The sequence below is a fragment of the Neolamprologus brichardi genome, chromosome 13 (genome assembly GCF_056152115.1).
Source record: "Neolamprologus brichardi isolate AB-2024 chromosome 13, ASM5615211v1, whole genome shotgun sequence".
Lineage (NCBI taxonomy): Eukaryota > Metazoa > Chordata > Actinopteri > Cichliformes > Cichlidae > Neolamprologus > Neolamprologus brichardi.
Genome location: NC_142116.1, coordinates 17,402,492 through 17,416,437, shown reverse-complemented (window position 1 = coordinate 17,416,437; position 13,946 = coordinate 17,402,492). Strand labels below are relative to the sequence as shown.

Genomic DNA, 13,946 nt, shown 5'->3' with positions numbered 1-13,946 from the left:
GGACAGCTGCATCCTGAATAGTTGTTCAACTAAAGCAAAAAAAACATGTGGGTATTGTGGAGGATATAGTAGAAGATGTGTAGTTTGTGCATCTGCTCCTGTGTGTTGCTCAGCGAGCGTGTACTGAAAGGAATCTCCACTTCAGTGCTCTTCACAGTGACTGGCCACAGGCAAGGGGGTGTGGTTTAAACTCACAGTTTAAAGCACTATAGCAAGTGGTCAGGGGTCTGATGAAAGGCGAGCACATGCAGTCTGGCACCGTCAACCTTAGGACACACTACCTCTCATTCCTGATGGCTTTTTCTCCTCCTACCACTGAGAGGTAATAAAAGGAACCTGCAGAACCTCAAGAGAGCTGTTTACACTTGGATGCTGCTGGAAGAAGATATCTAATCAGATAGAGATAAGATTAAAAAAACCTTGAAAATCCAAGGGGGTTTATTTGTAAGTTTAACATAACTCGCTCTACAATGAAGATGCTGAATGTGGACCTACTAGTTTTAAGCTTGTGCCTTGGTCTGGGAACTGGATTCAGTGCTGCTGAGAAAACACAATATCAAATCCAAAATGGCCCTTGCAGCTATACGTTTCTGCTGCCTGAGCAGGATAACTGCCAAACTCAGTATAACAACTACAACTATCCTGTCCAGAAGGACGGACCTACAGACAACGAGTCAATTCAGAGGCTGGAACAACTGGAGATCAGCATGGAGAACAACACGCAGTGGCTGCTTAAGGTAAAGTTGTGTCACACCCTTGACATCAGTGAAATAAATTTAAACTGTATCGCAGTAAGTTAAGAGTAATGACAGAAAGCCTCCGTAGATACCAAAACTGCAATGATGTGAAAGAAGACAAAATGTGGTGAAGAGCTGAAGGAGTCACCACAGGGGTGTCAAAGTGGAGATACTTTCATGCCGATCTTTTGTCCCAACGTGGGCAAAGACTAGCAAATTATTCTCTCACCATATTGCCTCTACACTTACGTGCAAGTTTAAAATATACTTTTATGGGTGGAACAGATGATTATGTGAAACTTGCATATTTCACGTGGTGAATGGCTTATTGTGTCGGACCACTAGCTCTCTGATATGAGAAAGTTTTGACCAAATGAAAACAAGAACAGTTTTTTCTCTCTCACTGTGTAGTTACATAGATGCAGTTAAAAGAAATCACAGCACTAAGAACCACATATTCAACAAAAAAGAAAGAACAAAACAAAACTTGTTTTTGTAAGACTGAAAGACTCTTCTGAAAGCTCTCCCACATACTTAAGTTGGATAAGTGGTTGGGAAAATGGACGGATGAATGGATGAAAGGCTCTTTGAGAATCTATTTTGATTTAATGACATTTGAAATTGACACAAAAAAATGTGCTCAGTGTCTGTGAGACACCTTTATTCAACCCGGACTGACAAAGACTCAGCGCAGGTGTCCACACGAGGGGATGCACACTTTCCTTTCAGTTTACTGAGCCATTACATGTCCAAGCAAAAGAAGCGAGACGTTTCTTTTCCCGGGCCTTTTCTGAGTGTGATTAATGATCAGAACGAAACAAGACGAGCCAGAAACACAAAAAGCATCTCACAGTTTGATGACACGATCCCCGTCTCGTAACATAAAACAAACCCTGATCCGTTACATGGCGCTATACTCACACAAAGACTCAAGAGCTGCCTCAGAAATCACAGCCTATTCACAATACAAACGAACATTTATCCAAAGCCACGTCTAATGTACTGATCGCCCAGACATTTCTTACAGACTAAAGAAGATTGCCAATTAAGTATGTGGCACTAAAAATGTGGTTTTACTTGGAGCAGCGCACTTCATCTGTTTCACATCAGTCTCTGCGCACAGAAGATGACTCCACTTATCTTTATCTGTTACATGTCTGCCTCAAATTAACACTTTAGGGAGAAGAACTCACAACTCAGGTGTGAAAAAGCTGCACTATGTCATATTAAGTATTAAGGCATATACTAATATACAAAACAAACCGATGTATTTCTTAATTCTGCCATAATGAATAACTAAAAACTCATTTGGAAACTGTGCTGACTGTGATAATGACTTTGCTACCCAATAGCTGTAGGAAGACTTTTTAGTAATTTTAAGCAGAAATTTGTTGTGTGTATTAGAAGTGAGGTGAACACTGTCATCACAAATAAAGTAAGAGAGACATATTTGTTCAACATCGGAACAGCAAAAGATACTCAGGCTCATCTAATCCAGCAGGTGTAAGCGTGTTCAGGCACAGCTTTCCAGAGCGCTCAAACTCTATTTTAACTCTTCATTAAAAGCTCCACTGAGAAAAGTGTATGTCATGTAACCATAAAAAACAATAAGTAGCTAAGGTGAATTGAAATATTGCCTGCTTCATGTTTGAATGAATGCCTCACAGCCCTGCCTCACTGAGGTTATAAATCTCATCATCACCTCCATCCATCAATGGTTTGGTGGATGGATGGAAGAGATTAGACGAAAAGAAAATCATCTGAGAAAACAAGCAATTCCCATCTATGCAGAGGACTTCACAGCAGTCAAATAAGCATACTGGGGGTCTTTAAATAAAGTTGCACATAAGAAAAGAAAAAGTTGCAAATCAGTAGGTTTGTTGTGCTTTATTATTAGAGTGTACTCATTTCATTACTGAAAGTACTATTCATGCCGCACCAACTGATGACAGCTGGAGAAAAAATGTCTGTCACACGACTGAGGAACACAGTCATTCCCTCACTGACGCCTCTGAGGCACACAGAGTAAACAACTGATTAGATCATTGACTATCAATGGGACATCCTGCCAACAATTCAAATGACACCCTTCCACATATCTGCATGAATCCGAGAACATAAACAAACTAGACAGCAAGAGAGGAAGACAAACAAAATCAGCACTAATTGCAGCCTTTGGTTGTTTTAGCATAAGTATTAGTAGTCAAATAAAATGTCTGCCGTTGTATTTCTGACTGATGAATAAATAACAACAGTGATTATGCAAACTAAGAGGAGATAACATCGATATTCAACTGACGCTGGTTTCCAGTTGCACACAAGTTGCACACTGTCATGAAGGATGTAACTTCTCACTCAGCACTTCCATCCTGTTTACGAGTCGTGTGACCTGATTGCCACTCAGGGACACCATGCAGGAAATAACTTAATGATTAGTCTGGGTCTAAATCTGGCAATACAGTAAGGTAGACGAGAACAAATCCCTAAATTATTAAGAAGTTTGACACGGGCAAGGTTACGTAATGTTTGACACTGAAACGATTCAGGTTTTTAGTGAAAAGGCCTCACGATGGGCAACCTTTGTAAATTTCTATCCCCGTGGTCCCATCTTAAAAATCAATCTTGGTGCATGTTTTCACTGTATTATCGTTTTATTTCCGACATTTACATTATCATCCACATTACTAATGAAATACACAAAGCACTTACATTTATTAGGGTTACAGATTATAAAAAAATATATATTATCAGAGTCCATACAGTTTTAGGGAGGCAGGTGTAATGGCTCACATATTCACAAAACAAGCGTCAGGTCTCCCGTTAAATCCCAGAAGGAAACACAAATCCCTTTGGGGGTTGCATTAGGAAGGGAGCTGCCTGCTGTGGTGACCTCTTGTGAATAAGCGAGTACCTGAAAGTAGCTTTAGCTCATGAGAAACATTTTACTTAACTCCTGATTTCTTGCTTGTCCACGACCAATGAGAAACAGAAACTCTGTGTCCTATACTAATGTCAATATGTGAACCTCTGTATTACCCCTAAAACACAGGATTATATACAACAAAATGACCAGGTGATGAAGAGAATCGGTAGCTCACAAAAACTGTCTAAACCTAATTATCATCGTTCTCTTTTGCAGCTTGAGAGCTACATACAGGACAGCATGAAGCAGGACATGATCCAAATCCAACAGACTGCTGTACACAACCACACCGCTACAATGATTGAAATCGGGACAAACCTGCTAAGTCAAACTGCTGAGCAAACAAGGAAACTGACCAACGTGGAGGCACAGGTGAAACTGCACATTTTGTTTATTCCTCAAAAGCAGAAATAACAGCCTACTCGGTGACACGCTGCAATAAATATTATCGTTTGCAAGTGTTAAAAAAAATTAAGCAGAGAGAAAAACAGGCATGATGGCGTCAGTTTACTATTGTGGCTACACGTCAATGACCTTATGTGAGCCAACTGTACAGCATTTCCTGTTATTAGCACACTTGTATTCCCAGAGAAAGGGTCTATCAGTTTGTCACAATCAGACATCCGTCTGTTCAAAGACATCAACAGCTCCATTGGAGACACACAGCTAGGATCCATGTAAACAAGCTGCTTTTTGCTGAGTTCAGTTCCTCCGAACTGGGAAATTAGTGGCAAGGTCCCCAACCCCATGTGCAGTTCAATACGTAGGTTTGTGAAAATACGTGGATTCTCAGTTTCCCCTTGTTCAGGTATGTCTGCTGTATTGGAACTTGGCTGTTCTTTCCTGTCATGTTTTTTTCCATTTTAAAATGGTTGTTTGTTCACTCTGCAGGCGCAAACCGAGTTTAACTTGATCAACGTGACGAAATACAAAGATTCATGTCCAGATTGGCTCTTGACTGATATCTCTCACTCTTATTAAATTTAGGACTTATTTACATGTTTAAAGGTTTTTATTTCCAGGAAATTGGCTGCTGTATTCAGTGTTGGGAAGGTTACTTTTAAAATGTATTCCACTACAGATTACATGCCCCAAAATGTATTTTGTAATGTATTCTGTTACGTTACTCAATGAGAGTAACGTATTCTGAATACTTTGGATTACTTAATATATTATCATGCTGTTTACAACTACATGAATGTGATTTATTGCTATTACTGAAGGTCCGCGGCTCCGAACCATAGTAAAGGGACCTCTGGCTAATACATCGGGTTCCGTGTGGGGCTCGTAGCCGAAAAATAGCTTTACTTTGTTGTCTGGGTCAAGTTTGCAAGCGAGAGACAGAGAGAGGCGTTGAAAGGCTGCTCCAACGGAACTTATTGTTTCGGAGGAAAACACAAACACAGCGTAAAGTCGAGTCTTAATAGCTTACATACAACTGGGCTCGTCAGGCACTCTTCTTGGCTGCAGTGGTTATTATTATATTTACATGCTTCCAGCTCCCGTTTCTGCTCGATGACAACTCGTAGTTTTCCTTTTTCTCCCTCCTCTCACTCACAGACACATAATGGGTATGGCAGTCCATTCTCCCTGCAGCACGGACTACACTGCCCATGAGGCTACATTCTTTAGGGCTATGCCCGTAGCATTCTGCCTATTAGCTTAGCACAACAACAACAACAACAAAAAGGCCTCTCTCACCCAGGAAACACACAGTCGCAGAGAGAGAGCGTCACCCTGTAACCATGGTAACCGTAACGCTGCCACCTGGAACAACAGATCATAGCTGTCAAACAAAACCCAAACAGTCCTGACCCGCCGCAATATGAAACAGGAAAATACCGCCGTGTAATCCATTTATTTCAACAAAGTAACTGTATTCTAAATACCACCTTTTTAAACGGTAACTGTAACGGAATACAGTTACTCATATTTTGTATTTTAAATACGTAACGGCGGTACATGTATTCCGTTACTCCCCAACACTGGTTGTATTAAACCTGAAAGCACAATAATATTTAATTTCATTATATCCAAAGTAAAAGAGTGTTTCATTTGGGTCCATCCAATTCTTAGGATATTGGCAACCAATTGACATAAAGACAGTACAAAACATTTACAGCACAATCTCAAGTCTCAAGTCTACAGAATCAATGGATGACCTACAATGAGATATGGCTAAGACGCTGTGCTTCATTTCGTTCTTTTAATTTTAGGTTATTCATCATACAACTCGGATTGAGCGCCAGCTTCTTGAAAACTCTTTGTCAACCAACAAATTGGAAAAGCAACTAATTGTCCAAACAAACGAAATCAACAAACTGAATGACAAGAACAGGTGAGGAAAGCAAACAAAATGGGAAAATTTTTAAATTTTCAAATTCACTAGCAGCAGCGTTTAGGCAATGAAGAAGCTACCTGTTGAACCTGCATGCTTCTCCTCAGTTTTCTAGAGAAGAAAGTAAAAGAGATGGAGGAGCAGAGGCAGGTGGAGATGAAGACGCTTCAAGAAGAAAAGGAGCAGCTCCAGACTCTGATTCTGAAGCAGACGGCTATCATCGGCGAGCTGGAGCAGCAACTGCTCAAAGTCTCAACCAACAACACAGCCCTGCAGTATCAGCAGCAGGAGCTACTGGACACTGTGAACAACCTCATTTCTAACATCGCTTCTGGCACCGCTCGAGGTGAGGCAGCCCCTCATCAGGCCACTGTAACTTCTTTTAAAATGAAAGATCAAGTAGGGGGTCTTTTAAGTAGCATTTATGTCAGCCTACATTTGCTAAGGGGTCACCAGTCTGACCGTAGACCTTACATGTAGGCTGAGACAGCTTGACGTAAAAGTAAAAGGCGAGGCCAATAGCATTATATCAGTTAAGATGAAGCTACAAGCTGTTGCTATTTCGTTTGATTTTATACTACCTAGGCTAGCTGTGTCCCATCAGCTTAAGTCTTTTAAACTTTAAGTTTTGAGACTAAAGAAACATGCAGAACTTTTATCATAATCCAAACATATTAGCTTAGCACAACCTGACAGCTAAATGCTATACAGCTGTGAGTTGTTTAAAATAAAAAAGTTAATTTCTTCTACAGGTCCCAAAACTGTCATGATGCGGGACATACCTACTACATTCACGGACTGTGCTGCCGTCTACAAATCAGGAAATACCAACAGTGGTGTCTACACGCTAACATTACCCAACAGTACAATGGAGTTTAAGGTAAAGTAGGCCTGACTGACTGACAGTGGTTGGTGGGTATGGGACAAACAAAATGACTGTGACCATGCCCATTAAACTTGTTCCCTTTGAAATGGTTGCTTTGAAGATGAGGGCAAAATCTGCAAACACTCGCAATCAATGTGTCTTTAAAACAACTTTGGAGCCTCAAGATTGCGGTAAAACAGAAATAAGACAAAGACGGTCTGCTATTAGTTTGTGACTGAACAGCAAGTTGATGATTATATGCAATCTGTGACAATACGGCAGTTAACAGTGAAAAATCCACAAAACTCTTAAATTTGGTGCCATCTACGTACACAACAAAAGCATTAAAAAGCAATTCAAGTAGACTGGAAACAGAAATTAATTCAACCAGTTGAGTCCCCTGTTGCAGATTAATTGTGCTCATTGATGCAGACTGATTGAAATATGTTGGCAATCCATACACATTTATAAATTAAGCAGCAATTATTTGCAAACCTTCGCTAATCTGTTGGAGAGTGAAGTCAGTCCCAATTGGACCGTGACTGTTTGGACACAAGTTGCCTTCCTAGTGACAAGAATGTTGCCATGCTATTTTTACTCTTGTGTGACTGAGCTGTAAATGGGTAAGGCACAGTTTTTTAGATCATTAAAAATCACTCACTCGTACGTCACACATGTATGAGTGCCAGCACATACTGAAAATCTTCAAAATGTACATAAACATTCACACAGGCATGATCTGACCTATCAGTTAATAAAACAGAGCATGCTGCTTTAGGAGAAATTCAGTTTTGTCTTTTAAAAAGGGCAGCGAGGTTAGCTTAAATTGTTCATTAACTTTTATCAGCAATGCGCATGCTTGAGCTACAACTGTGATCTCCTTAGATACTTTTTAAAACTTCTGACTGCCCTTCTGAAACCTAGAACACATTTATTTTATCTAGGTCAAAATATAAATAAGTATGCACTGTTTACAGAGAATTATATTTGAATAAATATTCACTCCTCTTTTTTTCATTGCGTCTGTAGGCTTTCTGTGACATGGAGACAGAAGGAGGTGGCTGGACTGTTATACAAAAACGCTTTGACGGCCGTGTTGACTTTCACCGTACGTGGCAAGAGTACAAAAAGGTAAAAGCTTCGAGGAAGAAATTCTTCCCTTAAAAATAATATTACCCAGGTTACGGCCTCCATTTCAAATCAAACAGCCCAACAGTGGTCAGATTTGGTTTGGGCCATTGACTATTTTTTAAGGAGCTGGAGATTGTCTCCTCTGAGGTAATTCAAAGAAAGAACAAACCGTAACCACTAACACAGAGAAGCAATGCCCATCTTCTGTTCAGGAAAATAATAGCAGCATTTACCCCCCTCACATTTTGGAAAAAGGCTTTACATATTTTTCGCTCTTTGTCATTAAGTATCATATTCAATTCCACTGTTATTACAGCCAATGCCCCTGAAATTGTACAATGACAAGTAGGATACAACTGGGCTGACACTATGAATGCAAGCGTAGTTAAAACTGACATGGTTTTTTCATTAACTTCTTATTGTAAAAGTGAATATTTGTTGTACATTGGTGTACACCTTGTTAAACTGAAAAGCAATGACTGCAGGACTTTCACACAGTTTAATAACTTTTCTTTTGTGTACTTTCAGGGATTCGGAGAACCTTCTGGAGAATTCTGGTTAGGAAATGAATTTGTCTCCAGACTGTCAAATCAACAGGCCTACAAATTAAGGATCCAGCTGAGTGACTGGGAAGGAAACTCTGGATTCTCACAATACGACCAATTTTCTCTTGACAATGAAGCACAAAATTACAAGTATGTTCAAATAAATCTATCACGCCCCAAGTGGCAAGTAATTAATATGTTGTTCAATTTCATGCTTTGAGCAGCAAAATGTTTCTGCTCGTGCAGCTCAAGTTATTAAGGACAAAAAAAGCCCATCAGCAAGTTATACACTGTTACGAAAGCACTTTTGAAGACTGCTATCCTTAACACATACTAAAAACTGCTGCCAATTTTGAGCCAAGATAACATGACATAATTAAAGCATAGCCTGGAAACTCAATGAAATTAAATATCTAAACATAGAGAAGCTAGTAGCCTCAAAACAAGCTATATTCTCAACATAATGCAGCAGAGTGCAATCTCCAACACGTGAACATCAAGTCGAATCTGCATTAGAAAAGTATGGGTGTAATATTTTAAAATGTTTTCAGCTACTCTGGATGCAAACTTTTAGATCATCACAAGTATGCATCCTTTACCTTACTGACAAACACAAGACCATTGAGTTGATTAACCTCATCACTCATCACTATCATTTATACAATTTTAACTGCTGAACAACTACTACTATTTGGACCCACTCTAGAAATGTCCCTGGATAGTGTTTCATGCTGTATAACACTATATATTTCCTGACCCTGATGTACTGGCATCAGCCCAAAGAAAACATACTAAAGCTCTTCAGTACATGAAAAATAGGAAATACATTAAAAGCCTCAGTTTTTCAGACATTCTTTCCTGACAATAAGACAACCTCCAAACATGTTTTTGCTTTCCAATCAAAGCTGACTTCTATACCTGAAGCTTAATTTGACAATCAGAGCTTGAAATGCCCCATTTCAACACAGCTTTATTGAGGTCTCCACTCTACTCTAATTTGGTGTTGAGATCTTTTTGCTCAGTGATGCCGGATAACTAAAAAGAAAACAGACAAATAGCATTACAAAAAAACTTCACTGTCATAAAATAAAAGTAGTTTTTTTTTATATTTGCTAGACACAATTATCAACAAAATTAAATAGCGCTGGCTTCTGTTCTTCTGCTGTTAGGCCAAAGAAGTACATAAGTGAGGTTGAGCAATGCCTTTTGAGGAACAGAAATTACAGACTTCCTCTTCTTCCTTCATTTTCCCTTTTCCATTTTACAGGATACACCTTAAAGGCTACAGCGGAACGGCAGGCAAAATAAGCAGCATTGGGCAGCCAGGAAGTGAATTCAGTACAAAGGATGCAGACCATGACAAATGTGTTTGCAAATGTTCACAACTGACAACAGGAGGTAGGAACACACTACTGTAAATATCATGCCTTAGCTTGGAAAATTAAAAAATAAAAATGTGTCAATCAGTAATGGACATTTTGTGGAACAAATTCCCATCCATACAAAATCTTGGCACTTGCCCCAAAAATCTTTAAGGCCAATTTAAGGGCAGCCATCCTTTTGTAGTCGTGTCAAAGAGCACAATTAGCTCAGACTTAATCACTGATCAACTCATCGGGGAATTCAGTCTCTACAATGGCTCACATTAATAGCCTGGGAACAGCTTTTCCCTCTCTCTACTGATGGCTTAAAGGTCCTCGTCCATTCCCCGTAAAGTAACTCAGCTGCCAGAAGTTTGCCTCCCTCAGTACTGGGGTTTGCCAAGTGAACATGAAAACACACAAACCCTTACCCTATCCTTTTTTTCCCATGAGGGGTCCCTCACAGGGGACTCCTTTGAGCACATTATACACAATTGTAACAGAGGGGCACTGGTCCAGCAAAAAGAGAAAAGTGGGATCTGTCATTACAAGCATGAAATTGAAATAAACAAAAATGCTAATGAATGCAATAAATCTGGATCTAAACGGGGCTAAATGCACTTCTCACTATAATGCCTTTCGAAACAACACACAAAAATAACAATTTTTAACCCTTTATCAGCCAAGTATTCTACAGCCTGCCAGGTCTTATTTTGTAATTTTGGCTGTAAAATGACAAAATACTTCTTATCTTTCAGGAACCATCTAAATTTTCTCTCTAGTGCAAAAATGGTTGAGGAGTTGTGCTAATGTGAAGCATACATGGTAAAACCTAGGTGGAGCTTATTTTTCTGTCCGTGCTCAGACAGCAGTACCTTGTGAATGCTTTCTGCCACCTTGATACACCAAATATCCCAAAAGCACATCTTCACTTCTTTCTGAAACCATTTGAATTTTGACTCTCACAAATGGTAATGGACGTATGGTTACTTAAATAGCATAAAATGGATCGTCTGTCAGGCCGAGGGTTAAAACCCCCCATTAATAATCTGTCTGAAAGTTCTTCTGTATGTGTGCTGCCGAGTATGAGAGTAAGTGCTGTGTGTAGTTCAAGGATTTTCAGATGAGTGGGTGAGGAGCGCCATAAACACAAAAAACCTTAACTTTAAAATGGGTTTAAAATTTAAAAAATGAGGCCCGGCCAAAAAGTAATCACTCTAAAAACCTAAAGTGGTTTCCATAAAGGCATCGGGACCTCTTTCTTTACTCAATTCTGTTTTTTTGGGGTTTTTTTTGTCTTTTGTTTCTCTCTGGTTTCCCAAATGGATGAGCAGTTCTTGAGAAACCTGGCATCTACCTTTTCCGGACAGTCATTTTTTAAACACGCACAGTCAGACACACATTTGATTTGACTGACCGTATCCTTATATAGCTGCCTTCTTCTTAAAACAGTAACTTTATGACTGCCTGCATGCCACAGGTTTAGAGGAAATCTATGAACTTTAGCTACAAAAATAACTTGCTTACACTTTCCCCAAATGGGCACTACGCTAGTTTCACAAGGCCATTTGCTCCTCTGGACTGGCTTCTGAGAAACCTGACAAATTTCCTCAAGCAATACTACTTTACAGGGTACATTAATGACCCCCCATCCCCAATGTAGGCAGGTCGAGCCTACATTAGACATAACTGTCCTTACAATCTGTTGTTTTGTATAATGGATCTAAACAAGCAGATTAGTTGTAATGTGTCTAAACACAAACTTGCCACCTCTATAAAAAGTACACAACAGTTAAATTAATAATGTTTTTCTATTGTAGGCTGGTGGTTTGATGCCTGTGGTCCGTCCAACTTGAATGGGATGTATTACCAAAAGGGCCAAAACGCCAATCGCTTCAATGGAATCAAATGGTACTACTGGAAAGGCTCAGGCTACTCACTGAAGACCACTACAATGATGATCAGGCCAGCAGACTTCTCAGGTTCCCTTTGAACAGTCAGATTAAAGAAAATGGGAACAAGACCAAAAATAAAAATTCTCAATGGATCCAAAACACTTTGTGCGTATATTTTTATACACCTTTGTGCATCTTTATGTGGTAGATTTTAAAATATGGAGAGTCACAGCAATACACATAGCTGTAGTATTTACAGTTATTTGAATAGTAATTAAAATTAGTTATATTAAAATATATTAAAATATATTAAAATATCGGTCAGGCTCTATTCAGCTAGCTTATCAGATTCATTTCATTTCTTTGAATCACTTTAACAGTTGAACTATTTTTTAAAGACAGCTGCCAATGTCATTGTATAATAGAGACGATGGTACAAAATGCTGATAAACATCTGGTGAAAGTTTGTTTTTTTTTGCATTGTCAACATTTTTCAAAATGTAAATGTTAATGTAAAAATACCACAAAATGTTTCTCTTATGATAACAATGTTTTGCTATAGAGATTATATGTACATTTGTTGTTTAATTTATAAGTAGATTTTAAGGTTGGTTTTAAACTTTATCATATAAGAAAGGAGATTTCTTATAGCTAGTTATTAATTTTATTGCACATGAAGGGAAATTAATTATTTTAATATAATTCTACAGTACTGGGAATGTTTTTTAATCTGCATTTTTATGTAATGGTTCTTTTGAAGCTACAACAAACTACAACAAAGAAAAATTGGACAAGTTCGGAAGTGTAACTTTTCACCAGTTAACACTGGCTTTAGGAGATTAGGATATGTATTGCTTGAGTAGCTGTTATAAACCTGATATTGAATGTTAAAAATCAACCACAAGGCAGAGAGGTTGATTCTGCATTGTAGTGGGTGACATAATAGTTAAGTATAAGTCATGTGACAAAGAATAAACAGCTTTGTGGATGCTGATCTGCCATACAGCTAAAGTGCTGTTTAAGATCTTTCAAATCTTTCTGTCATTTTATCTTTTCCACAATGCACAATAAATTCTACATGCTACAAACTTGTGATTTTATTGTTGCCATTATTAGATTCAGCTGCACATTTCAGATTTAAAGCCTCAAAGGACCAATGCATGTTTAGCTACTGGTGGTAATCTAGAATGAGAAAAGCCATTGAAAGATGTAGAGCAACAAACTTGACTGCAAGACGACAGTTGAGTAATGTCTGTATAAAAAGATCAGGGAAATGACGCAATTGAGAACAGAGTAGATTTTCCAGTGTTTGTCGTCGTAAAATTTCATAAAAAATAAACCAAATAACTATTTAAATCCATTTTTGGATGTTTGTCTAGAATTTTTCAAACGGTAAGAAATATAAAAAAGGGACTTAAGCCTGATTTTCACATGCTGCATTATATATAGATAAACTGATTCAGTTTGTAACGATATTTCAAGAGATATTAGACTGATGCAAACCTCCTCTTATTCTAGTAAAGAGTAGTCTTGATCATTTGATTTACACCACTTTATTGCTGGCCTAATGCAGAGACTGTAGAGGGATAGTTAAGAGTAGATTTGACGGCTATAAAGATTTGAATTGGTATAAAAATGGCACCTGACTACATGCTTTTGGAATAAAATAAATAAAAAATAAAAAAAGAGAACCAAATTTTTATCACAAATTACCTGACAGAATAAAAAAACCCAAAAGACAATACTATTAAAATCTGTTTCTATGATTAACTGGCCACAGCTGAAGGAACACCACACCACACAATAGAGGCAACAAGAACTGAATGAAAAAGGGAAGCATGTGGTGTGCCAAATGATAAAAGGCCATGGGGATATAAAATATTTGATCTATCACAACAAAAGCCATCATGCAATTTTACGAGGAAACATGCTGACATTCGTCTACATTAAGACCCCAAGTCTTTTTTGCAGGGCAGGACAGTGATTCATGAATGACAAGTGCAGGAAGAGGCAACATCCACAATTCACACAGGATGCTTTAGGAAAAACAAGCCTACTGTAAATGGATGACTGGCAGTAATGAGACTTAAAGCATGAGTGGAATGCTTTCTAGATTGTTATGTTTAAGGTGCCACTAAAATCTCTAAAATA

General features: G+C 38.5%; 2 protein-coding genes across 2 annotated transcripts in view; one reads left to right on the top strand and one right to left on the bottom strand.

Annotated features, from left to right (window-relative positions):
* The window catches only part of mcph1 (microcephalin 1), a 34,395-nt gene that overhangs the window by 8,509 nt on the left and 11,940 nt on the right, over window positions 1–13,946 (bottom strand). The window lies entirely within an intron of this gene.
* Window positions 251–12,877, top strand: angpt2a (angiopoietin 2a). The gene is made up of 9 exons (XM_006800723.3): window positions 251–737; window positions 3,877–4,032; window positions 5,877–5,998; window positions 6,106–6,344; window positions 6,751–6,878; window positions 7,893–7,994; window positions 8,523–8,689; window positions 9,807–9,937; window positions 11,721–12,877. The coding sequence occupies exons 1-9, from the start codon at window positions 471–473 to the stop codon at window positions 11,891–11,893; spliced, it is 1,485 nt and encodes a 494-aa protein (XP_006800786.2). The 5' UTR covers window positions 251–470; the 3' UTR covers window positions 11,894–12,877.